Consider the following 21,517-nt stretch of genomic DNA (forward strand, 5'->3'; position numbering starts at 1 on the left):
GGTATCAGAAAGAATATAATGAAGCTTTAAAAGGGAAGGTGGAAAGAAGGAGGTTACATGAATAAAGGATATTAAGATAGTGTAGAGAGAATAGGCACGTGTGTAAGAAATTTTATGTCTGGCAGTTGATAGACCAAGAATCTGCAGATTAGGATGTTACTCTATGATAATCTGAAAAGCTTGCACTGGAAGAAAGTATCAGAATGATTAAATAGGTTCTGAAACTATGACGATGAAAAAATGTATTAAAAGTTATTATTGAGTCTGAGACAATGAAGAAGAACATATCAGTTTCATCATGCCAGGCATGCAGAACTTTCATGAAACAGTTACTGTTGATACTTTATTTTATTGCATCATTTGTAATTAATACACTCACAAAGAATGATGCTGTGATTTCACATGAACAGTATAATATGGTAAAATTAAATTTCTGGTAAGTAAAACACCAATGTACTCTTGCAAAGAAATGTGCAGTGTGCAAATGGAGGAAACATGTACTAAGTTAAATGCAAAAATAGTTATACAGATTCAAGTTTAGCATTGTTGTTAACTTTGCCTCTCTCTCTGCCTTTAGTATGTGTAATAACTATACCTATTTTCATACAACAGTTATGGATAGCTTAAGATTCACCCCCTGAATAGGCACACTGTTTTTTAGAATATGAAAGGGCACACAGTTTGCACATTGTAAAAAATACCTGTCTTCAAGTTACCAAGGTAAATATATAAGATTAAAATAACACTTTAATCTTGAGTTTAATGAAACTATGGTAAACTAAACTAACATTATATAAGTTAAAGCACTGTATACTTAAACAATAATAAAATTATATTGCTCTGTTGCCATGGACAGGTGTTACCCCACAGTAACAACCCATTTGAAGCATTAAACATCACAGTTGCATCTATCCCAGCAAACTGCTTATTTGATTACTAATTGCCTCATTGTGGAACTGAGCTGCTAGTGCATAATCTGGATCATTTTCCTCTGTGGGACATAATTGTTTTCTTGTGCAGCTCACTGTTTATTTTATATTACTGCTGCTCACTTGGATGTATGACAACACAATTTATCACTGTGCTACTTGAAAAAATACTGAAGGGATATGTATGGGCTCCCAATTGTGAAACAACAAAGGAATGGTGCAAAACACTATTATTTGTGTCTGGTGCACTTTATACATAGGCACACTGGCTCTAAGATTAAATAAAGGCACCAGATTTGATTTGCTTCATGCTTTAATTGCACATTAGTTGTATGGTACAATGTATGGAGATCTTTAATATTAAATAAGAGTAAATGCCTGATGTCTTTTTCTTGTCACATGTTTTTAGATAATCAAACATGAAGAGAAATGCCAGTGCAATTTTGTATGGTGCTGCTATTGTGAAACTCAAGTTGATTGTCACAGGTGCAAGTGATTTAAGAGATTTTTGTGTTGGACATGCGATAATGTGTGCCAACATTTTTCCTACAAGTATTTAGTCATGCCATTAACTGTCTCCTATTGTAAATAGCACATAAATCATTTTAATTTTTTTCTTCATCAGTCTTTCTGTTCAAACTCTAATACCCAATGTAATATTAAAATCGAATACATTACTTTATTTTAAATGAATAATGTACATGCATTCAGTGTGCATTCCATCATTTGTAACTATGACTGACTGTTAACGGCTCATTTGTTATCTAAAACTCATCCTTGGTGTGTTGCACACTGATTGTTCATCCAGAAGTGCAACTTTAGCTTTGTTGTTCACCCAATACTTAATTAAACATTTAATACTTACACAAGAATAGAGTTTATTCAAGAAGCTCATTGTGTAGTACAAATACCAGTATTTGTTTCAGTTATTTTGCTGTATAGATTTTGTTTAAATGTAAATACATACATTATTTTTATTTTTATTATTCCTAGTATTATTATTTTGTTACTTGTGAACTATTGTTATTTTCATTTGAAGTCTGGGCATCTCAACAACACATCTTAAACTGTGAGCAAAGATTTATTTTTTAGGAAGTACTTGTCTAACAGCAATAAATTGCTTACAGTTTTGTCATATGTTGATAACTGCAGCTATATGGTGTGAGCATACCACATTCTGTCTCCAGTTAAATTTTATCAGCCTATTATTCTTTACAATGTTCACATGAAGAAATAAATGTGTAAATTAGGTATTAGCAGTGACTAATATAAGAAGATGTTGTAGTCACTGATGTCCCTGTTGTCATGTATAGATAAATGGAACTTTCTTTTGGATACTTTGTGATCAGTTTTCTCTTACAAGTATAAAAAAATATTAAACTTACTGGCAGATTAAAACTATGTGCCGGACCAAGACTCTAACTGAGCACCTTTGCCTTTTGCAGTCAAGAGCTCTACCAACTGAGCTACCCAAGCACAACTCACACCCCGTCCTCACAGCTATACTTCTGCCAGTACCTCGTCTCCTACCTTCCAAACTTTACAGAAGCTCTCCTGCAAACTTTGCAGAACAAGCACTCCTGAAAGACTCACGCCCTGTCCTCACAGCTTTACTTCTGCCAGTACCTCGTCTCCTACCTTCCAAACTTTACAGAAGCTGTCCTGCGAATCTAGCAGAACAAGAACTCCTGAAAGAAAGGGTAGCTCAGTTGGTAGAGCACTCTCCCACGAAAGACAAAGGTCCCAAGTTCAAGTCTCGGTCTGGCACACAGTTTTAATCTGCCAAAAAGTTTCATATCATTGCTCACTCTGCTGCAGAGTGAAAATTCCATTCTATAAAAAATTATAATTTTGGTATAAAGAAGACTGCATTTTAACAAGTGTATATGGCATTGTATGGTTATTACAATAAGCCTGTGGATTCTCTATTTGTAACATACAGGAAGTCCTGTAGTCTGAAGTGATAATATTGATTGAACTGCACTATCAGAAATAGAAATATGTGCAGTGTTATTTCAGAGATACTGCCTGTTTGCAACACAGGTTCATGACACCTCTTAGTTCAGCACTGGGTACTCTTTCTAAAGTAATAATATTATTTGTTTATTAATTTGTTACATCCTGTGTACACTGAAGTCATTAAGATACACAAACTCAACTGGAATGAATGAAGACAAGAATTAGCCGTGACCTTGCTGGAAAAAAATCTCAAATTTATCCGGAAGCAATTTTAAGAAAACAATACGAAAAAACTTCATGTTTGAACTCTGTGAGTCCAATGTCACAACCACTGTGCCTTCGCTAACTTCCGCCATTTTTCTCTCATTTTTTTTTAACAAACATTAACTGTGCAGGTGTAAAAAATAGACACCAGAACATAGATTAATAACAAAAATTCTTAATTGTGGAATGTATTGGGGAGGAATTACGGAAGCTCATGAAATACACAAATGCAAACCAATTTGTCAGAAAATACTATTCCTGGAATGTAATTTCTCACTGTTTGAAAGACATACACTGTTTTTAGTTTGTTTCTAAGGAGTCTGATGCTCTCTCATCCATATACTTGTTGCAGCTGTTAATGATGCTGTTCCTATGTGATCCTAGTTATACATTCTGTCTACTAAAAAAGGGTGCTTCAGTCATTTAATCAATACATCATTACAAGGATCTGTAATTCTGTGTGAAACGTTTGCTACTTGCATGTTAAAATGATTATTAACTGAAACTTCATGGCAGATTAGAACTGTGTGATGGAGAGAGACTTGAAACTGAGACTTTTGCCTTTCATCAACAAATGCTCTATATGAGCTATCCAAACATGACCTGCCTTCACAGCTTTACTTCCATCAGTGTCTCATCTCTTATCCTCCTGAACTGTGAGGTTCAGTCATTAGTCATGCTTGGGTAGCTCAGTCACTAGAGCATTGAATGGCACTAGTCCCAGGTTTAAGTCTCAGTCCTGCACACAGTTTTAATCTGCCAGGAAGTTTCAAATCCATGCACAATCAGCTAAAAAGTGAAAACTCACTCTGGATGCTTCCCTTGAAATGGATGTGGCCAGTTTTCTTCCTTATTCTTGTCCTATTTGAGTTTGTGCTCCATCTCTAATGACCGCATCCTTGAGGGAACATAAAATCTCAATTTTCCTATGTTTTCAGAGAAACATATTTTCTCTGTGACCTCATTTAGGATATCAATGCAGAATATTCATTTTATTCTCAATAGCTATTCAGATATCTGGAGCTGAATTTGATGTATTTTCAAAATTTGAACTTGCTGCTCTTGAATTTGTTGTGTTTGTAGTTAAAATTCTTGGATATAAGGTCCACCTGTTAATGCAAAGCACAGGTTTTCCATGTGGGGTAAACAAGTTTCACCACCTGTGTGCCATCATCAGTGGTTTTTTATAATTAAAATATATGAAATGTAAACACATTTTAAGTGATAACTAATCTACAAAAATTACACATAAAGACAGTTTTATTTCCTTTTGTAGTTATCTTAATTTTATATTATATGGTTACACAGGACCATTTGTCCATTATCATACATGTTAATGTGGGATCGGTTGGTGAGTTGATGCATAGGTACAGATTTAAATGTAATTTGGTTATATTCTGATATATCAACTCACCAAATTAATTTATAGTTTTTTTGTACTGGACTTTATGAGGACATTGTTGAAAACTTTGTCTCATGTGTACTTTTGGTATGCCTTCTAGAACATACTCTCTCAACAACATTCAAGATGGTGCACTAATCACTTCTTCAATGGATTTGAGTGTATTTCCTCCTCTCATTTATACACTAGGCTTTGAACACTTTCTTTTATTTTTATTGCCTCTGTTATGGAGTATTCTATCTATCCTTCATCCTTCTCACCTACCTTTCCATTTTAAACATTTTTTCTGTCAGTTTTTTTTTTTTTTTTTTTTTTTTTTTTTTTTTTTTTTTTTTTTTTGCATTGAATGAAAGTTTTTTCAGCTGCTTGTATTGACACTGAGATTCATTCTCACTTAAACATCTGTGTATTAATGTTGTTAACAATCTCCTATGTGTCTGGAGGTCATGATCCTTCATTGACTTTCAATAATTTTGAATTCTCATTTATTATTTTAGTCTTTGCTATAACCTCTGGTTTGGACTGCTTGTATTCAGCCAAAAGTTAAGTTTTAAAGTTTAATCTCTTATGAAACAGCTATTTTCTTTTCATCTTGCTTCAATAGGGCATCCAAACCACATGGACTGGATGGTAAATTTTCAGTATCTTACATACAAGAAACCTGAAGCACTTGTTGCCTCCTTAAGACAGCATAGAGATCTGAAATACCAAATTTTCGTTTTACACAAGATATGTTTACACATATGCTGGTATAGCTAGCATGCTGTGTATTGCATTTCTCAGCAATAAGAGAGGTTAGGCAAATTAACACTTGTGAATCATTGCTACAAACCAAAGTGAGATTTAAGAATTATATGTAAAAAAATGTGTTCAGTGCAGTTCTTCTTCTTCTTCTTTCTTTATTTTTGATATGTCACTTTGATAGAGACTGATTAGTCATTTCCAGTAAGCTGAAACCTTCGAATACTTTCTCTCCCTTATTTAAATTATGTTGTACTTCCATATCATGCCCTTATATTGTAAATGTGTATACACAACTCGGTAACCCCTCCTACAGTGGTGGCCTACATTTTAATCCTACACTGACTCTTTTGTGTGGACCTGCATTTATGTCATTAATGTTTACAGTCAGTAAAACGGTAGGATTTTTAAATTCAGAGCATGACACCATATTCTGACAAGTACTTGACTTTTTATTTGGCACATCAGAGCCCTACTGGGATGTCTTTATAAACATATATTACCTTAGATAAATGTGTAGGACTGACAAGCACTCTCAGTTAATTATAAAATAGGATTTTATGTTGGAACTTAAAAGTCAAAACAAGTATATATCCAAACAGGACTGCTAACTGTGATTCCCTTAGAAAAAGCTAGCCCTTTTACACACTGCCTGCGTATTGATACCTGAGAAATTTGTGTAACAAAAAATATATACATTTAATGTACACTCCTAATTTGAAATGTCAAGATTTTGCGATTTTCAGCATCCTGTACAATGTACAACAGTACGAAATTAGGAGTTTCTTTCATTGTTCAGGGTAATTTTATAAATCCCAAACATGTTGTGGTTGTTGTGGTCTTCAGTCCAGAGACTGGTTTGATGCAGCTCTCCATACTACTCTACCCTGTGCAAGCTTCTTCATCTCCTGCAACCTACATCCTTCTGAATCTGTTTATTGTATTCATCTGTTGGTATGCCTCTATGATTTTTACCCTCCACACTGCCCTCTAATACTGAATTGGTGATCCCTTCATGCCTCAGAACATGTCCCACCAACCGATCCCTTCTTCTAGATGAGTTGTTCCACAATTTTTTCTGCTCTCAAATTCTATTCATTACCTCCTCATTAGTTATGTGATCTACCCATTTAATCTTCAGCATTCTTCTGTAGCACCACATTTCAAAACCTTCTATTCTCTTCTTGTGTAAACTATTTATCGTCCACATTTCCCTTCTATACATGGCTACACTCCATTCAAATACTTTCAGAAACGACTTCCTGACACTTAAACCCATACTCGATGTTAACAGATTTCTCATCTTTAGAAACGCTTTCCTTGCCATTGCCAGTCTACATTTTATATCCTCTCAACTTCGACTATCATCAGTTATTTTGCTCACCAAATAGCTAAACTCATTTTCTACTTTAAGAGTCTCATTTCCTAATCTAATATCCTCAGCATCACCTGATTTAATTCAACTACATTCCAATATCCTCGATTTGCTTTTGTTGATGTTCATCTTACATCCGTCTTTCAAGACACTGTCCATTCCATTCAGTTGCTCTTCCAGGTCCTTTGCTGTCTTTGGCAGAATTACGATGCCATCAGTGAACCTCAAAATTTTTATTTCTTACCCATGGATTTTAATTCCTACTCAAAATTTTTCTTTTGTTTCCTTTACTGCTTGTTCAATATACAGATTGAATAACATTGGGGATAGGCTATAACCCCGTCTCACTCCCGTCCTAACCTCTGCTTCCCTTTCATGCCCCTCAACTCTTATAACTGCCATCTGGTTTCTGTACAAATTGTAAATAGCCTTTCACTCCCTGTATTTTACCCCTGCCATCTTCCGAAAGTGAAAGAGGGTATTCAAGTCATCACTGTCAAAAGTTTATTGGGTCCCTCCATATAGAGCAAGAAGGAACAACTCATACTCAAAGACATGTGAGCCAGTTTTGTGTCAGTCCTTATAATCCACTGTCCACTTACATGGAGAAGGAAGTGGCTTTTATCACAGAGCTAAAATCATCTCTTTTTGAGAGGTGTTTCCACAGTTTACATGAATATGTTAGTTTACAGGAATACTAGGTCCTCATTTGTTGTCAAGTTCTTTTGATTCTGTTAACTGATCAACCACCTATGCTGTGTGTTTCTACAATTTCAATGAATATGTGAGCTTACAGGAATACTAGGTCCTCATTTGTTGTTAAGATTTTTTGATTCTGTTAACTGATCAACCACCTATGCTGTGTTTGTCTTCGCAAAAGAATGTTTCTGCCATTGATTTTCTGTGTTCTTTGTTTCAAATTCAGTGCAATATACCTCATCAGAGAATGGATCTGGTGCTAGATTAATTGTGATAGGTGTAGTGTCAATAGGTTTTCGTGTGTTCATTTGTTACATGTTTCAACAGTGTTATATAATGTGTTAATGTATTTTTACTTCTTTGGAAATGTTTTATATTAAAGTTTCATGTTGTATTTACATCACTGATTTACTTATTGTGTGTGTTTCAGTCTGAATGTTTATTATGTAATTCCCCCTCCAATCATGTACTGGGTGAGATGGCTATGTCAGTCTTAATGCACGGGACTCTGATTCAGGGAGAGCAGTGTGTGTTACTCTCCATCTGGCCATCCTGTCTTGGGTTTTACGTGGTTTTCTGAAACTGTTAAGGTGAATGCTGGGATGGTTCCAATCATTAGGCCATGGCCAAATTCCTGTCCTGTCCTCACCGAATTCTATTTTACTTTGTTTATACTTCAAATATGTATATATCATTTCGGTAATGTATATAATATCTCCAGTACTGTTGTATGGAAATATCTAAGGATGAATAAATAAATAAATAAAAAATAAACATATTCCACAAGCCACCATACAGTACAAGGTGGCAAGTACCTTGTACCATTATTAGTCTGTACACCTTAGTACAGCCTTAATCTCGATTATCTTGTTTTCTTGGTCCTGAAGTGAATTGCACATTGATAGTACTAGAATTCATCTGCAGTAAGCAGCAAATGCTAGTTTTCTAAATTTTCTCTGTAGTGTTTCACATAAATGATACAATCTTCCCTCCAGGGATTCCCGTTTATGTACATGGGGCACTTCCATATTACTAACATGTTGACAAACTACTGGTAACAAATCCAGCAGAACAATTCAGAACTGCATCGATGCCTTCAACTGATCCAACCTGGCAGGGATCTCAAACACTCCTGTAGTACTGAAGAATCCCTCCCAGTGTCCTCTTTTAGTTACCTGGTGGCCTTAATATCAAATTATAACAGCACTGGAAAGGCTATGATGGAAATGGTACAAGCAGGAGACAGAGCTTATTTAGCAAAATCACAACTCTTCAGGAAAAGCCTTGTTACAACTCCCTAGAGTTGCCTCACCAGTAGTAATATATGGATCAGAACTATGGATGCTGACAGAAGATGATGCGAATGCTCGAAGAAGCTTTGAGCAAAAATTAATAAGTCAATGTTATGGCTTAATAACTCTTTCATGGACAGAATTAATGTGCAATAATTTTCAAGAAATTGGAAGCAAATAATAGTTAACAGATAAATATATTAATCATAAAAATGCCACATTTGCTGTGTTTTTAAAAGTGAGTCCATGCACGAGATGGGAAATATTCTTCCCATTGCCCTCCTTCAAAGTTAAATGATTCAATATATTCTATATTTATTTGAAAATTTTACTTCTTTTGTTATAATTATTGTTCACAATTATTTTCCACAGAATTTTCTAAAACATGTGTCAATGAAAAGTTAAATTTCACATTATGTACAAACACAATGAGTGCTCTTTTCTGGTGCTTTGGTACCGGTATTACAATGACGGCACTACCTGTACGTGTATCCTGAAATATATATAAATGACCTAGTAGATAATGTCGGAAGTTCCATGCGGCTTTTCGCGGATGATGCTGTAGTATACAGAAAAGTTGCAGCATTAGAAAATTGTAGCGAAATGCAGGAAGATCTGCAGCGGATAGGCAGTTGGTGCCGGGAGTGGCAACTGTCCCTTAACATAGACAAATGTAATGTATTGTGAGCACATAGAAAGAAGGATCCTTTATTGTATGATTATATGATAGCGGAACAAACACTGGTAGCAGTTACTTCTGTAAAATATCTGGGAGTATGCGTGTGGAATGATTTGAAGTGGAATGATCATATAAAATTAATTGTTGGTAAGGCGGGTACCAGGTTGAAATTCATTGGGAGAGTGCTTAGAAAATGTAGTCCACCAACAAAGGAGGTGGCTTACAAAACACTCGTTCGACCTATACTTGAGTATTGCTCATCAGTGTGGGGTCCGTAGCAGATCGGTTTGACGGAGGAGATAGAGAAGATCCAAAGAAGAGCGGCGTGTTTTGTCACAGGGTTATTTGGTAACCGTGATAGCATTACGGAGATGTTTAATAAACTCAAGTGGCAGACTCTGCAAGAGAGGCGCTCTGCATCGCAGTGTAGATTGCTCGCCAGGTTTCGAGAGGGTGCGTTTCTGGATGAGGTATCGAATAAATTGCTTCCCCCTACTTATACCTCCTGAGGAGATCACGAATGTAAAATTAGAGAGATTAGAGCGTGCATGGAGGTTTTCAGACAGTCGTTCTTCCTGCGAACCATACGCGACTGGAACAGGAAAGGGAGGTAATGACATTGGCACGTAAAGTGCCCTCCACCACTCACCGTTGGGTGGCTTGCGGAGTATAAATGTAGATGTAGATGTAGACTGGTGTGCCCCACAGAAATAGGGTTTTCTGACATCTTTTCCATAATGAGAAGCCAGCAGTCAGTTGCCTTTTCAGACAGGATCTGTATATGAACTGATCATGATCTCCACTTTCTATTTTACTTATGTTTCATAGTATATAGTAGTTTACTATATAAAATATTTACTATATAAATTTTCTGTGACACTACTTCTCAGAGCATCTGTCAAGAGCATATCTGTGTCATAGTTTATCAAATTTATTGATGCCGCCCATTACTTTGATGTATCCTGTCACAACTTCAAGATAGGGAATGTCTGTACTAGAACTAATCTTTTTTCTTCTCCATCACTGTTGCTGCTCTTGGGTCATGAACAGAGGACAGGAAAGTGAATGGATGGTTGTCCATCAACTTTATAACAGAAATTGCTCCTTTCATCTCAAACTGAAAGTCCTCTCTTCCACATTTGAAGTTTTCCTTCGTAATTTTGGGTAAATCTGTCCTATTGGTCATCACATTCTCGCACTTCTTCAGAAGTGTTGACATTAATTTCAAAGTGGTGGAAATGAAAAATCTATCGAAAGCAACTATGTTATTTTTATGGTGTATTTCCTTTATTAGATGTACAACAACCCTTTTGCCCTATGGAATGTTACTGTTTCACACTGGCCTGTGTGAAGGTAAAAGTTCATTACTTATTGAGAGAATAAATGTCACAAACACACACTTTGCAGCCTCATTTCATCAGCTTCATTGGCAAGTACTGTTTCACTAAAGATTTTTCTTTTATGAAATCACTGAGTCACTTACTGATGTAAATGATGAAGGCCAATAATTGTGCTTAGAATTCTATAAAATTTTGATATCAATGGATGCATTTTCTGTAATTTGTTGTATTCTGCATGATTTCTAGGTTTTGCAGCTTCATTATTATTGTACAGAATAGTCTCCGCAACCTTTCACTTGTTGTAACATCAGTAATTGGCTCACCTTTTAGTATATGGTCTGAATTCAAAAAATCTGAAAGTGAGAGAACCGGACATTGGTGAATGCCCATTATAATAAAGTACCCTCAAAAAGCTTTAATTTCTTGAATGGTTTTGCCCATCTGAGTTTTTAATGGGCTTCCAATAACATGATTTCATTTTGCTTAAAATTTTATTTAATTTACAATGAAAGTGAAAATATCATCACCAAAGAACTCAGAAAAAATAACTGAGCTTTACTGGCACTAAAAATAAATTTTAGTTTACCTTCCCTGCTTCTTTGAATGTTGTTCCTCACATTGTCAAAGTAAGAATAATATCTATTCCATTCCTCTTCACTTTCAATTTCAATTTCAATGTAACTTCCACTTTCAATGTCCAAGTTATTGTTACTGGCATTTACAGGAAGGACAAATTATTCAGTGTCAAGTTTACCAATATAAGCATCTGCTTCACCAAATGTAACTGAATCACATGCAGTTATACCATCTAAAACGTTCAGTTAATTGGCAGCACCTTCATCTCTACCTGTTCCTAAATCACTTTTATTGTGTAATGAAAATAATATAATGTAAATTTCTGCAACATTTTTAGGTTTTTTAATTCTTCATGTTTTCCTAGTGAGGCATTCTAATGTTAAATAATCTGGTTTCCACCAGTTATTCATATCTTTCTTGCATGATATTTGAACTGTGTGACTCACAGTCTTTTTTTTCACATGCTGTCTGATAACAGTGTCTGTACTGTTTTCTTCTGGCCATGGCTCTTCCAAATACTGCCTGTGTACCTTGGGGTTATTATACAGTGTCAACCATGCTTTATGAAGTTCTGGATGACATCCAAGTTGTGCTAGACATTTTGTCTTCTGAATGCTGTCAGTTAAGCCCTCCTGTGATCTAGGACATTCTGTTACAATAGCTCGCCGTTTCAGGTGTTCCAGTCAAGAACCGCGACCACCAAGAGCTGCTGTAGTGCTATTTTCAGGCCACTGGTGTTCAAGTTGCCACTCTAGACTCAGTAAAATGTCCTAAGGTATTGGGTTTGTTGTCTGAGGTACCATTTCACATTTGCCCTTTGTACCTCTACTGGGCTGTTATCTCTAACTTCATAATCGTACTTGTGTTCCCTAGGACCTTGATGTTGCCTCCATTGGGTCTTCAGAAGATCGAGTGCTCGGTTCCAGACAGATCTCAACTTGAAACCAGTGTTAATGTTAATGAGATTCCCTATGACATGAATTTCAATCGATTCTTTGATGATGCTCTCCCAATACTTTGATGTTTGTGTTAGAATTTTGGTATGATTATAATCCATAGATTGACTAAGCTCTAAACAGTGCTCAGCAACCACTGACTTGGTTGCTTGTCTCAGTGTGGTGTACCTTTGGTGTTCTTTGCACCTAATGTCAACAGTCCTAGTTTCTGGCTGATGTATCCCATATCAAATTGACATGGTAAGTGGTAAATGGCTGGTTTCTGTAGACCCAGGACATCTTTAGCACTCCTTAGCAGAGTCTTAAACTTGGTGGGTGGATGAAACATACTCTTGATGTAATATCTGAGGAGAATTCTGCTGACGTTGGCAGATATCACCCTGATGTATAACAAATATGTAACCACCTTCGCCGGCCGTGGTGGCCGTGCGGTTCTGGCACTGCAGTCCAGAACCGCGGGACTGCTACGGTCGCAGGTTCGAATCCTGCCTCGGGCATGGGTGTGTGTGATGTCCTTAGGTTAGTTAGGTTTAAGTAGTTCTAAGTTCTAGGGGACTTGTGACCTAAGATGTTGAGTCCCATAGTGCTCAGAGCCATTTGAACCATTTTTTTTGACCTCCTTCATTTCTTCTTGCACCCCTTGAGCAACATCTGGCAGGGAAGCAGGACACAGTGCCTTTTGAACATCTTGAGTAGAGTATCCATTTTTGTATAACATAGATCATAGGTGTTCTACCTCTGTCACTAAATTATGAGAATCTGGCAGAGTTCATGCCTAGTGAACTAGAGCTCTGAGTTCACCAATTTTCTGTGCTGGGTGGTGGCAACTACTGCCTTGCAAATACAAGTCAGTGTGAGTAGGTTTGTAATACACACTGTGACTGAAGGTACCATGTGCCTTTCTCTTGACTAGTACATCTAGAGATGGTATTTTTGTTGATCTGCGGCTGATGCAGGTGTCTCTTCTTCTAATCTCCCCATAAAGAGATTGGCCAGCACCATTTAGAGAGAGCTGCCCATTGTCATGCCTTCCATTTGCTTGTAGAACTGACCCCCATATAGCAAGTACAATGAGCTCCCTATGGCCTGTATGAGTTCTGGGGCTCAAGTGAATCATTCAGTGGTATGCAGTAAACAGGGAGACCATGTCTAAGCTGATCATGATGTCAAATTCAGTGATCTGTAGCTGCCTGATATGACATAGGAAATCCTCTGACCTCCGAATGGGATGGGCTCACTTGCTCACATATGGCAAGACCATCTTCTTAAGGTGCCTTTCCCTGTGCACCTTATGGCGGCCATCAAGTCTTGGTGGTACTGGTGCTTCTGGTCTTTGCTGCTTAATGATCTTTTCTGGAAGACTTATTTCCTTTAGCAGAGCACTAGTCATTTTATCCACCTGGTCTGTGGGGTCTCTTTCCAGTGGATGCCGGGTCATCCAGAAGGTATCACACCTTACTGTCATAATCTACCTTCTGTAGGATGACAGTACAATTCCCATTATCAGCTATTATCTTCCTGGAGTTGTTTGAGGGCCATGGTTTTGGTGAATGCCATACATGTGTCTCATCAGACTTCTTCAGCCTCACTGGCAGGATGTTTCAGAGCCACCTGCTGCACTGCACTGAAAAAGGCTAGAGCTGGAAAATATCTGGGACTACCTGTGAAATTAAGACCCTTGCTCAGTACCTTCAAGATGGTTGCATTGAATTCCTTCTCACTCAGCGTGACAACCATGTGAGCATCCTCATACTGCCATGCCTTGTTGTTAAGATGTTCAAACTTGGCTAGTTGGCAGTAAACTGATTTCTTTTGTGTGCACCCTGCTAGGGAGCAGGAAGTATTGCCAACTTGGCCCCAGTTTTGTCTGGTTAGAGGGCTTTGCTATAAAAAAGTGTAAAATTAGGAACTCTCTGGATGTCACATCAAATTGGTGGTGCATGGCACATACTCTCTCTCTGACTAATGCTAAGCTCACTGAATGCTTAATTCTGTTGATCACTCTGGAATTGGTGTGATGTTTAATTCTAGAAAATAATAGAACTTTAGTGCAACCGAGATAAATACTTGACTCGTTTCACATGGGGATCAGTATCACAGAGCACCCGAACAAAACTGCGACTCACTTGGTAGAAATATCATTCACGAAAACCTTGAATAACCAGCAGTAACCTAACTGTTCAACATGTTTAGGATTGTTGAGATTTAGAGGATGAGCCATCTGATAGGGAAGTGTCCAGACTATAGAGAAAGGGAGGGATACCTCCCACCAACGAAATGAAACATTGCAGGTGATGCCGACAAGGTATATAAATAAAACATTTTACAATTAACAGGAAACACTAAAGAATAAGTTACAGTAACAAATATCAAAACTATCTACCTCGTGCTAAAGCAAGGAGAACAAAAGCGAAGAAAGTCAAAATAATTGCACTGAAAAGCTCCACTACAGATCAACAGGTGATGAAACAAAGCCTCTATGAGTTGGTGCAGCTATAATGGTGGGAAATTCCCAATGGAATAAGTACCCAGTACTGTTTGTTAGGTTGCACTATCATACAGAGCTGGGAATAGTGTATATCACAGGGCCTGGAACAGTGTTCTTGAAGTGGGAAGAATTTTTTCATTTGTCGACAAAAGGGATAAATGAGGAAGAAGACTGCAGGATATCCTGAAACATGTAGCTACAAGCATTAATACCAAGAAGACATATAGCAGAACTTGTCAAATCACAATGAGTATGATGGCTAGGACATGTGGAGAAAATGTTGGAGGATAGAATACAAAAGAAAATTATGAAAGATATGATCCACTAAAGCACTAAAATACCACAGACTAACACTTGAACCCTGACTAACATGGAAGCCCAATCTACTCACCATTCAACAGAGAGCCCACAATGGACTAAAATCACTAAATTACTAACTGGCCAAACATGGAGATTGCATCCTTCCACAATCCTTCACACCTGTAAATCCCTGATCTGACCCATCCTCTGCTATGCAAATGTGGCATGGACTTCCACTCTTCCATCCCTTTATCATGCCATTCAGATTCTCAAACACCATGCACTATACTTAGCCTTCTCAATTCACATACATTCTCCCACCACCATCCTCTAGCAGCTTATAATATCCCCCCCCCCCTCCCTCCCTTAATCACCCACCTTTAAAAGCTCTGAATATCCTGTGTTACCCATAAATTTGACACTATCCCCACCCCACATAGCTTCCCCTCTGCTCACTACTCGTGGTACTCTGCCATGACTCTATGACCACATTACCCTAAAGCTACACTTCTTCACCCTCCACATCCTATTCCAATGAAACTGTAATCACCTTCCCTAACCCAACCATGATATCTGCCCTGATATGTCCATTCTACCAGATCTAGACAGAACTCACTTGGCCTCCCCTGGTCGGGACTCCATCCTCTCCACTCCTCTCCGTCCACATCCTAAGGCTTGGTCAGGAACAGCAGCCCTTGTCATTCCCCCAAATTCCTCCTCCAGACATTCATCCATGCAGACACCCTCTTACGCACTAACTTAACTGCTTCATTCCAATGAGCTATATATTTCTAGAATTCACTTTATAAACTGAAACTGATGATTCACTTTCCATACCACTAATTCCCTTTCATATTGCTTTACAAAGTTATGTCTAAATATTTAATTGACATGACAGTGTAAAGCAGCACAGCACTAATGCTGTATTATTCATTTATTCATCCTTTGATCACCATTTAGAGTGATAAAGGATATGTCGGTACACATTTACAATTTCAGTTACAGTGCAAATTATATTTTGAACACATATATTATTATTTTATTATAGACTTACACATATATGTAAATTAACTGAACACCACAGGATTCTGTTTCCTATTCATCTGCATTCATTCACATTTTTCTTCATTTTGAGCAAGCTGCCATTAGTCACACCAAACATAAATTCTGTCCAAGTATGCTGTATCCAGCTACTGTCACTCAACACAGTGACACTTTCCTCTACACTACAGTTTCATCAGCAAGGAATTGCAGATTACTGCTGACCCCATCCATCTGTTCGTTTATGTATGTGGAAAACAAGAACACTCCAACCACACTTTCCTGGGGCACTCCTGCTAATAGGTTGTATAACTCAACAAGTGTGCGATGCTTTAAAATTTTCATTTTTGATTTGCATACAGAACCTACACTGAAATAGAAAAATGCATACATGAAGACAACGAAGTATGACGGTGTGCTCAGTATTTCAGTGCTATGGCCCAAACGTAAGGTTAAACATGGTAAAATTACTACCCGGGTAGACTAGAGTAACGAGTTTATTGAAAAGAATGTAAACCTTCCAATATCCTTCTTTGGAGCTTAACTTCAATAAACTCAAATAAACAGTTCTCAGTCAAGTCTCTGTCTTGAAATGGGTGAGAGCCAGAAGTCCAATGCACTGCCACTCACAGAAGACTGTATTGCAATTACTAGAGTCACAGTAAATGTCTCACACAGTACACTAATTGTTTGTTTTTGCATGAACACTATGAAGTGCCATATTGTGAGAATCATGAGGTCTCCTCTGGCGTAGACCAACTTCCACCAGAAGTCTGGTGGTACCTCCATGAAGCATCAGAGGTGAAAGTCTGTGGTCAGTAGACTGGCTTGCGTCAGAGAGCAGGCCACTGAAACTTCCAGGAAAGACTCTGATTGATGGATCATGCCAGGAGTCAGTGTAAAGCTGAAAGGATTCATCCATATGTAGCAGTTGACCCGCTTTATTTCTTGGTTTTTTGTCCTCACCGAAAAAATAGGGGGGGACAAGCAGTACTGTCTGTTGTAAATGATGTAGCTGACAGATGCACAGTCACATTTCACAGTCCTTTACGTTCACTTTTCGCAACCCCCCCTCCCATAATACACAGTTACATATGGCCAGTGCACTATTGTTCTAACTTCCCATAAGCCTCATTAAAGTCAGAAGGCGAACATCCACATACTGCTACAAGAGTGTCCCGATGAACATCAGTGAGCAGTAAAAACATAACCACATGATTCACAGTTCTTTCGGAATAGTCAGGTATATATGGAACAGACACTGTCATTGCTTTAACACATATTTCACTGTTAAGTTGATCTATTGTTGTCGTTCTAACCAACACAAGTTCTTTGTCTGAAACTTGTCCTTAGACAGACTGTCTCGAAACCAAAAATCGTGCCCTTATACATCAGCACAATAATAGGTGCTGAAACTACACATTGTTTGAAGTTTAATTTACAGAAATTACAATTAAAACATAACTCACTTGTTTAACTGAATGCATCGAAAAATTTGTCCTTTTCAACAGTTTCTTCTACTACAAGAGTTAGTCCAAATTATTTGTTTAAATCATGAAATTAACAAATATAAGTATGCAAACAATACTTTTGACAAAACTGTTAATTACTTTGGAATTAATGAAGGGCTGGTTTTGCTAACATGTTTTCAAATAGATACCTTAAGATGACTAGTATTTCGTCTTCCAAATGTTTATAATAAATATATAATTTATATTTTTTCATACACCAACAATAGAATTAAGTTAAGAAACAATCACTGATTGCACCCTATAACAAAAGATACTAATTAGGCATAGTAAAAATACATTAGAAAATCTATTACATACCTAAAAGTAAGCACAAGATTAGATAGTGTGCTATATTCTTTAAAACTGAGGGACAACCTTTTTCTTTTAGGAAAATGCAGATTATATTCATGTATGATAATGGTAATAAGTTAAAAGTGAAAAAAGAAATGAATTTTAAGGAGACAGATGGCAAAACAAGATGGGAAGCAAAAATATCCCAGCTTGCTTTGTCACATTGCCCGCTCATTGGACTGACCAGATAGATATTGCAAATTGCTAACTGGACAATTCAATGACCACAAGTGACGCCAGTAATTGGGTTTAAAATCTACACACAACAAAATATCACGTAAGAAATCTTATCAAAACTTCAATACATATGTTTTTTTAAATTTATACTCATATGAACTGGCCACGTGAAAATCCCCATACAAAATATTTACATACAGTGCATTGTACAATGTCAGAAAAGATCCACAAGTTATACTTTTAACAAAATTTTGCATTTTCATCATAAGTGATGGTCTTTTCAGGTAAGTGAAGATTACATTTAAAGATACATATCATTTTATGCAAGTCCTGTTTTGCTTAACAAAAAATTAATCATCATGGTTAGAAAGAAGTTAAATTACACTGCCCATTGCAGTTCATGTTTAGACAAAAAAATTAACTTGCTCAATGTTTAGTCATTTTCACAAGCTCTTTCACTTTTTCAATGAGCTTTCACATGTTTCCTCGCCAAGTTGTCAACAACTTCAACAGGTCCAAGTGGCAGCTAGTAAGGAAATGCACCACTTTCAGTTCCCTAGGAGGTGGTACTCCTCCACCACAGTAGTGAAAAAATCAGACAAAATACCCTAGTTTAGTACACTTTCTTTCTACTTCTAACTGAAGTCTAAGAAAAACTGTTTAACACTAAAACTGATAGGCATTACTTCATAAATACATATATTGCGTAATTCTCATAACATTACAATTATTAGCACTAAATTTGACTATAGAACAAAAGATGTGGACTAGAAAAAATTTTTAAATCAAGTGCACATTACACTACAAAACATTAATCAAAGTCATAACTCTGTCTGAAACTGGTGAAACTTGAAATATTTGGGTTTCTTTCCCATTTCCAAAATACCAAAACTCAAGATGTGCAGTAGCATAAATTTACTAATCATTCTATTATGAAAAAGGAATAGAGTTGTGGCATTGATAGGTCATATCGAACATAGACAACATTTGATAATTGTCAAAATATATATGTGTGCAGTTATTATTGGGGACAGTTTATTACATACATCATTATTCGTATCCTGTTCCCATAGAGTCACCATGATGTAACTTAATTACTATTCAACTCTAAATTAAGGTGAGAGCAGTTGTACCACTTTTCTACTGAACTATGAGCACTTCTCTCATTCATACATAAAATTAAATCCTCACAAAAATCACAAAATGTTACCAAATGGTTGACCTGTCTGAATATTCAAATCAGTCTAGCACAACAGTTATCAGTTAATCAGCAAAATTACTTTTCTTTGTCCCAGTAAGCTCGTAATTCCTCAAAACACAAATAGAAGTTTTCAGATAATATATAGATTCAATGATGCTGCATTATGTGACATGTACCACACTTAAATATGGTTCTTTTTGTTAAGCTCTCTTACCCATGTACAGTGTCATGAATTGCACAGTATACACAGTATCCAATGTTGCGTGGTTCACAATTAGATCATCAATACAGTTACACCACATTTATTTGTAAACAGTTATCTTTTTCATTACTCACATCTATCAGCTCCATTATTTTACTTACATTTCTTACCTTATTAGCTAGTGGAGTGCATTCTCAAATAATATCCCTACTGCAGAGACAGGTTCTCTAGTTCATTATTTTATTATTTCATTATTGTTTCATTATCTAATAAACACCTGCTTTGCTTATCTAATGCAAAATTGACTCTACTGAAAAACACTCCACAGTAGCAGATCCATATGCTAAGGCAAACTTAGCTCTCATTAACAACCAGACAAAATTATCACTAAGAAAAACTATTATTTGCTTCACATTCTAGCCTGAAGGGCGATATACATACAAATCTCACTTTCTCTTTCCACACACATTACTCCAGGCAATTATGTTTAATGTTGTAATTCCTTAATATTAGAAAAGGTTGTATCATGATATTTCTATATGCAGATGTCACATATACTGATTACACTGAACACAAACACTTCTAGTATACCATAATTAATATTCATCCAAGTTGAATTATACTGCATATAGCTTCTGCTGCTACACCAATAGCTGATTACTTCAGATGTTAATTATCCTCCACATATGCTGACACCTTTCATTTTCAGTTTACCTTCCATTTGTTCGACAGAAATTCTTCAACCATGGTACCACTTTATTTTCTTCCATCCTTTTATGATTACATTATTTATCACCAACACAACATAATACACATAAATAATAGTGGAGGAACTTTTTTAACACATCTCTATAATAAAGTATCCTATTGCACAAAATCACATTGAAGTCGAAGATAGAATGTGTCTGATTGACTTACAAACGACCTATAGGCCTCCAGAAACATGAAAAATGAGAGAGACAGCTGGGGTAAGCACATAATTAATCCAACACGGAATGCTGTACCCACTACTTGCTAATTGCACAGGAAATTAGTCTCAAATATTACATCAATGCTGAGATTTGAATCATAAGACATTGCACTTCAACAACTGTCCTACTAATTCCACAGTTAACAGTACCTCTTGTTTCACACTCTTTGATAGCTTACCGGTAACACCAACAATTTTTGTTCCCAAAACATGCATCACTACTATTCCCTCTGTGTTCGAACAGACTCAAAATATGCTTGTGAACTGCCATTCAGATCACTACCACTGTCCAGTAAGCACTTACCATGTTTACCTGATACACTTGCTGTTATTATAGGATGACACACTTCCTTTTCAGTTACCAGGTGATCCTCATTTATCCTTTCCTAGTTGCCAACATGATTGTCAGACACAGTCAAGTGACAGATAGTAATGGTCTTCTTCCTCAATACCACTCTCAAACACTAACTCTTCATTAGGCCTAATATTATCCTCCTTTATTCTCTCTTTACTTACCACATTGCCATCATTATCAATTATAAATTCAAATACCTTATCCTCATCACTACTGGATTCGTCACTGCTATCATCATTACAACTGCTGTCAGAATCAGACCCACTGTCACTTTCACTGTCCTCATATATTTGGCCAATTAGTTGATCCTTGTTTCCAGTATTAGACCACGAAGCAAAACACCTTACTTCCTTATATTCTCTCAAAAATTTAACATCCATTTTGACACTTTGGACATCCCGAGCAACTTCAACACACTCTGTTTAATTATTTAATTTTTTTATAATAAGTTTCTCCACATCTTTTATCGGATACACATTGCTACCAACACTAACATTCAACATCTCACTAGAATTAGAAATTACATTCGTCTTGCTACTGTCATTTTCATTACCCTTACCTGTGATTACAGCACATTTATATACAAGTGGCTCTTAATCATTACCTGCTCAAGTGTGAGCCAAAACTGCAGCATTTTCTAGTTTAAATGGTTTGGCCCAGAATTAAAGTCATCTCCACCATATCTTTTACTTGAATTTCTCTTACCATT

The 21,517-nt window shown here is 36.7% G+C and overlaps 1 protein-coding gene across 1 annotated transcript in view; it reads right to left on the reverse strand.

The window, feature by feature from the left end:
• Positions 1 to 21,188, reverse strand: part of LOC126470813 (cell surface glycoprotein 1-like) — a 37,390-nt gene extending 16,202 nt beyond the window's left edge. The window contains exon 1 of the mRNA XM_050098825.1: positions 20,970 to 21,188. Within this exon, the coding sequence (XP_049954782.1) occupies positions 20,970 to 21,188 (219 nt within the window). The remainder of the gene's footprint in view (positions 1 to 20,969) is intronic.
• Positions 21,189 to 21,517: the final 329 nt, after the last annotated feature.

The sequence above is a fragment of the Schistocerca serialis genome, chromosome 3 (assembly GCF_023864345.2).
Source record: "Schistocerca serialis cubense isolate TAMUIC-IGC-003099 chromosome 3, iqSchSeri2.2, whole genome shotgun sequence".
Classification (NCBI taxonomy): Eukaryota; Metazoa; Arthropoda; class Insecta; order Orthoptera; family Acrididae; genus Schistocerca; species Schistocerca serialis.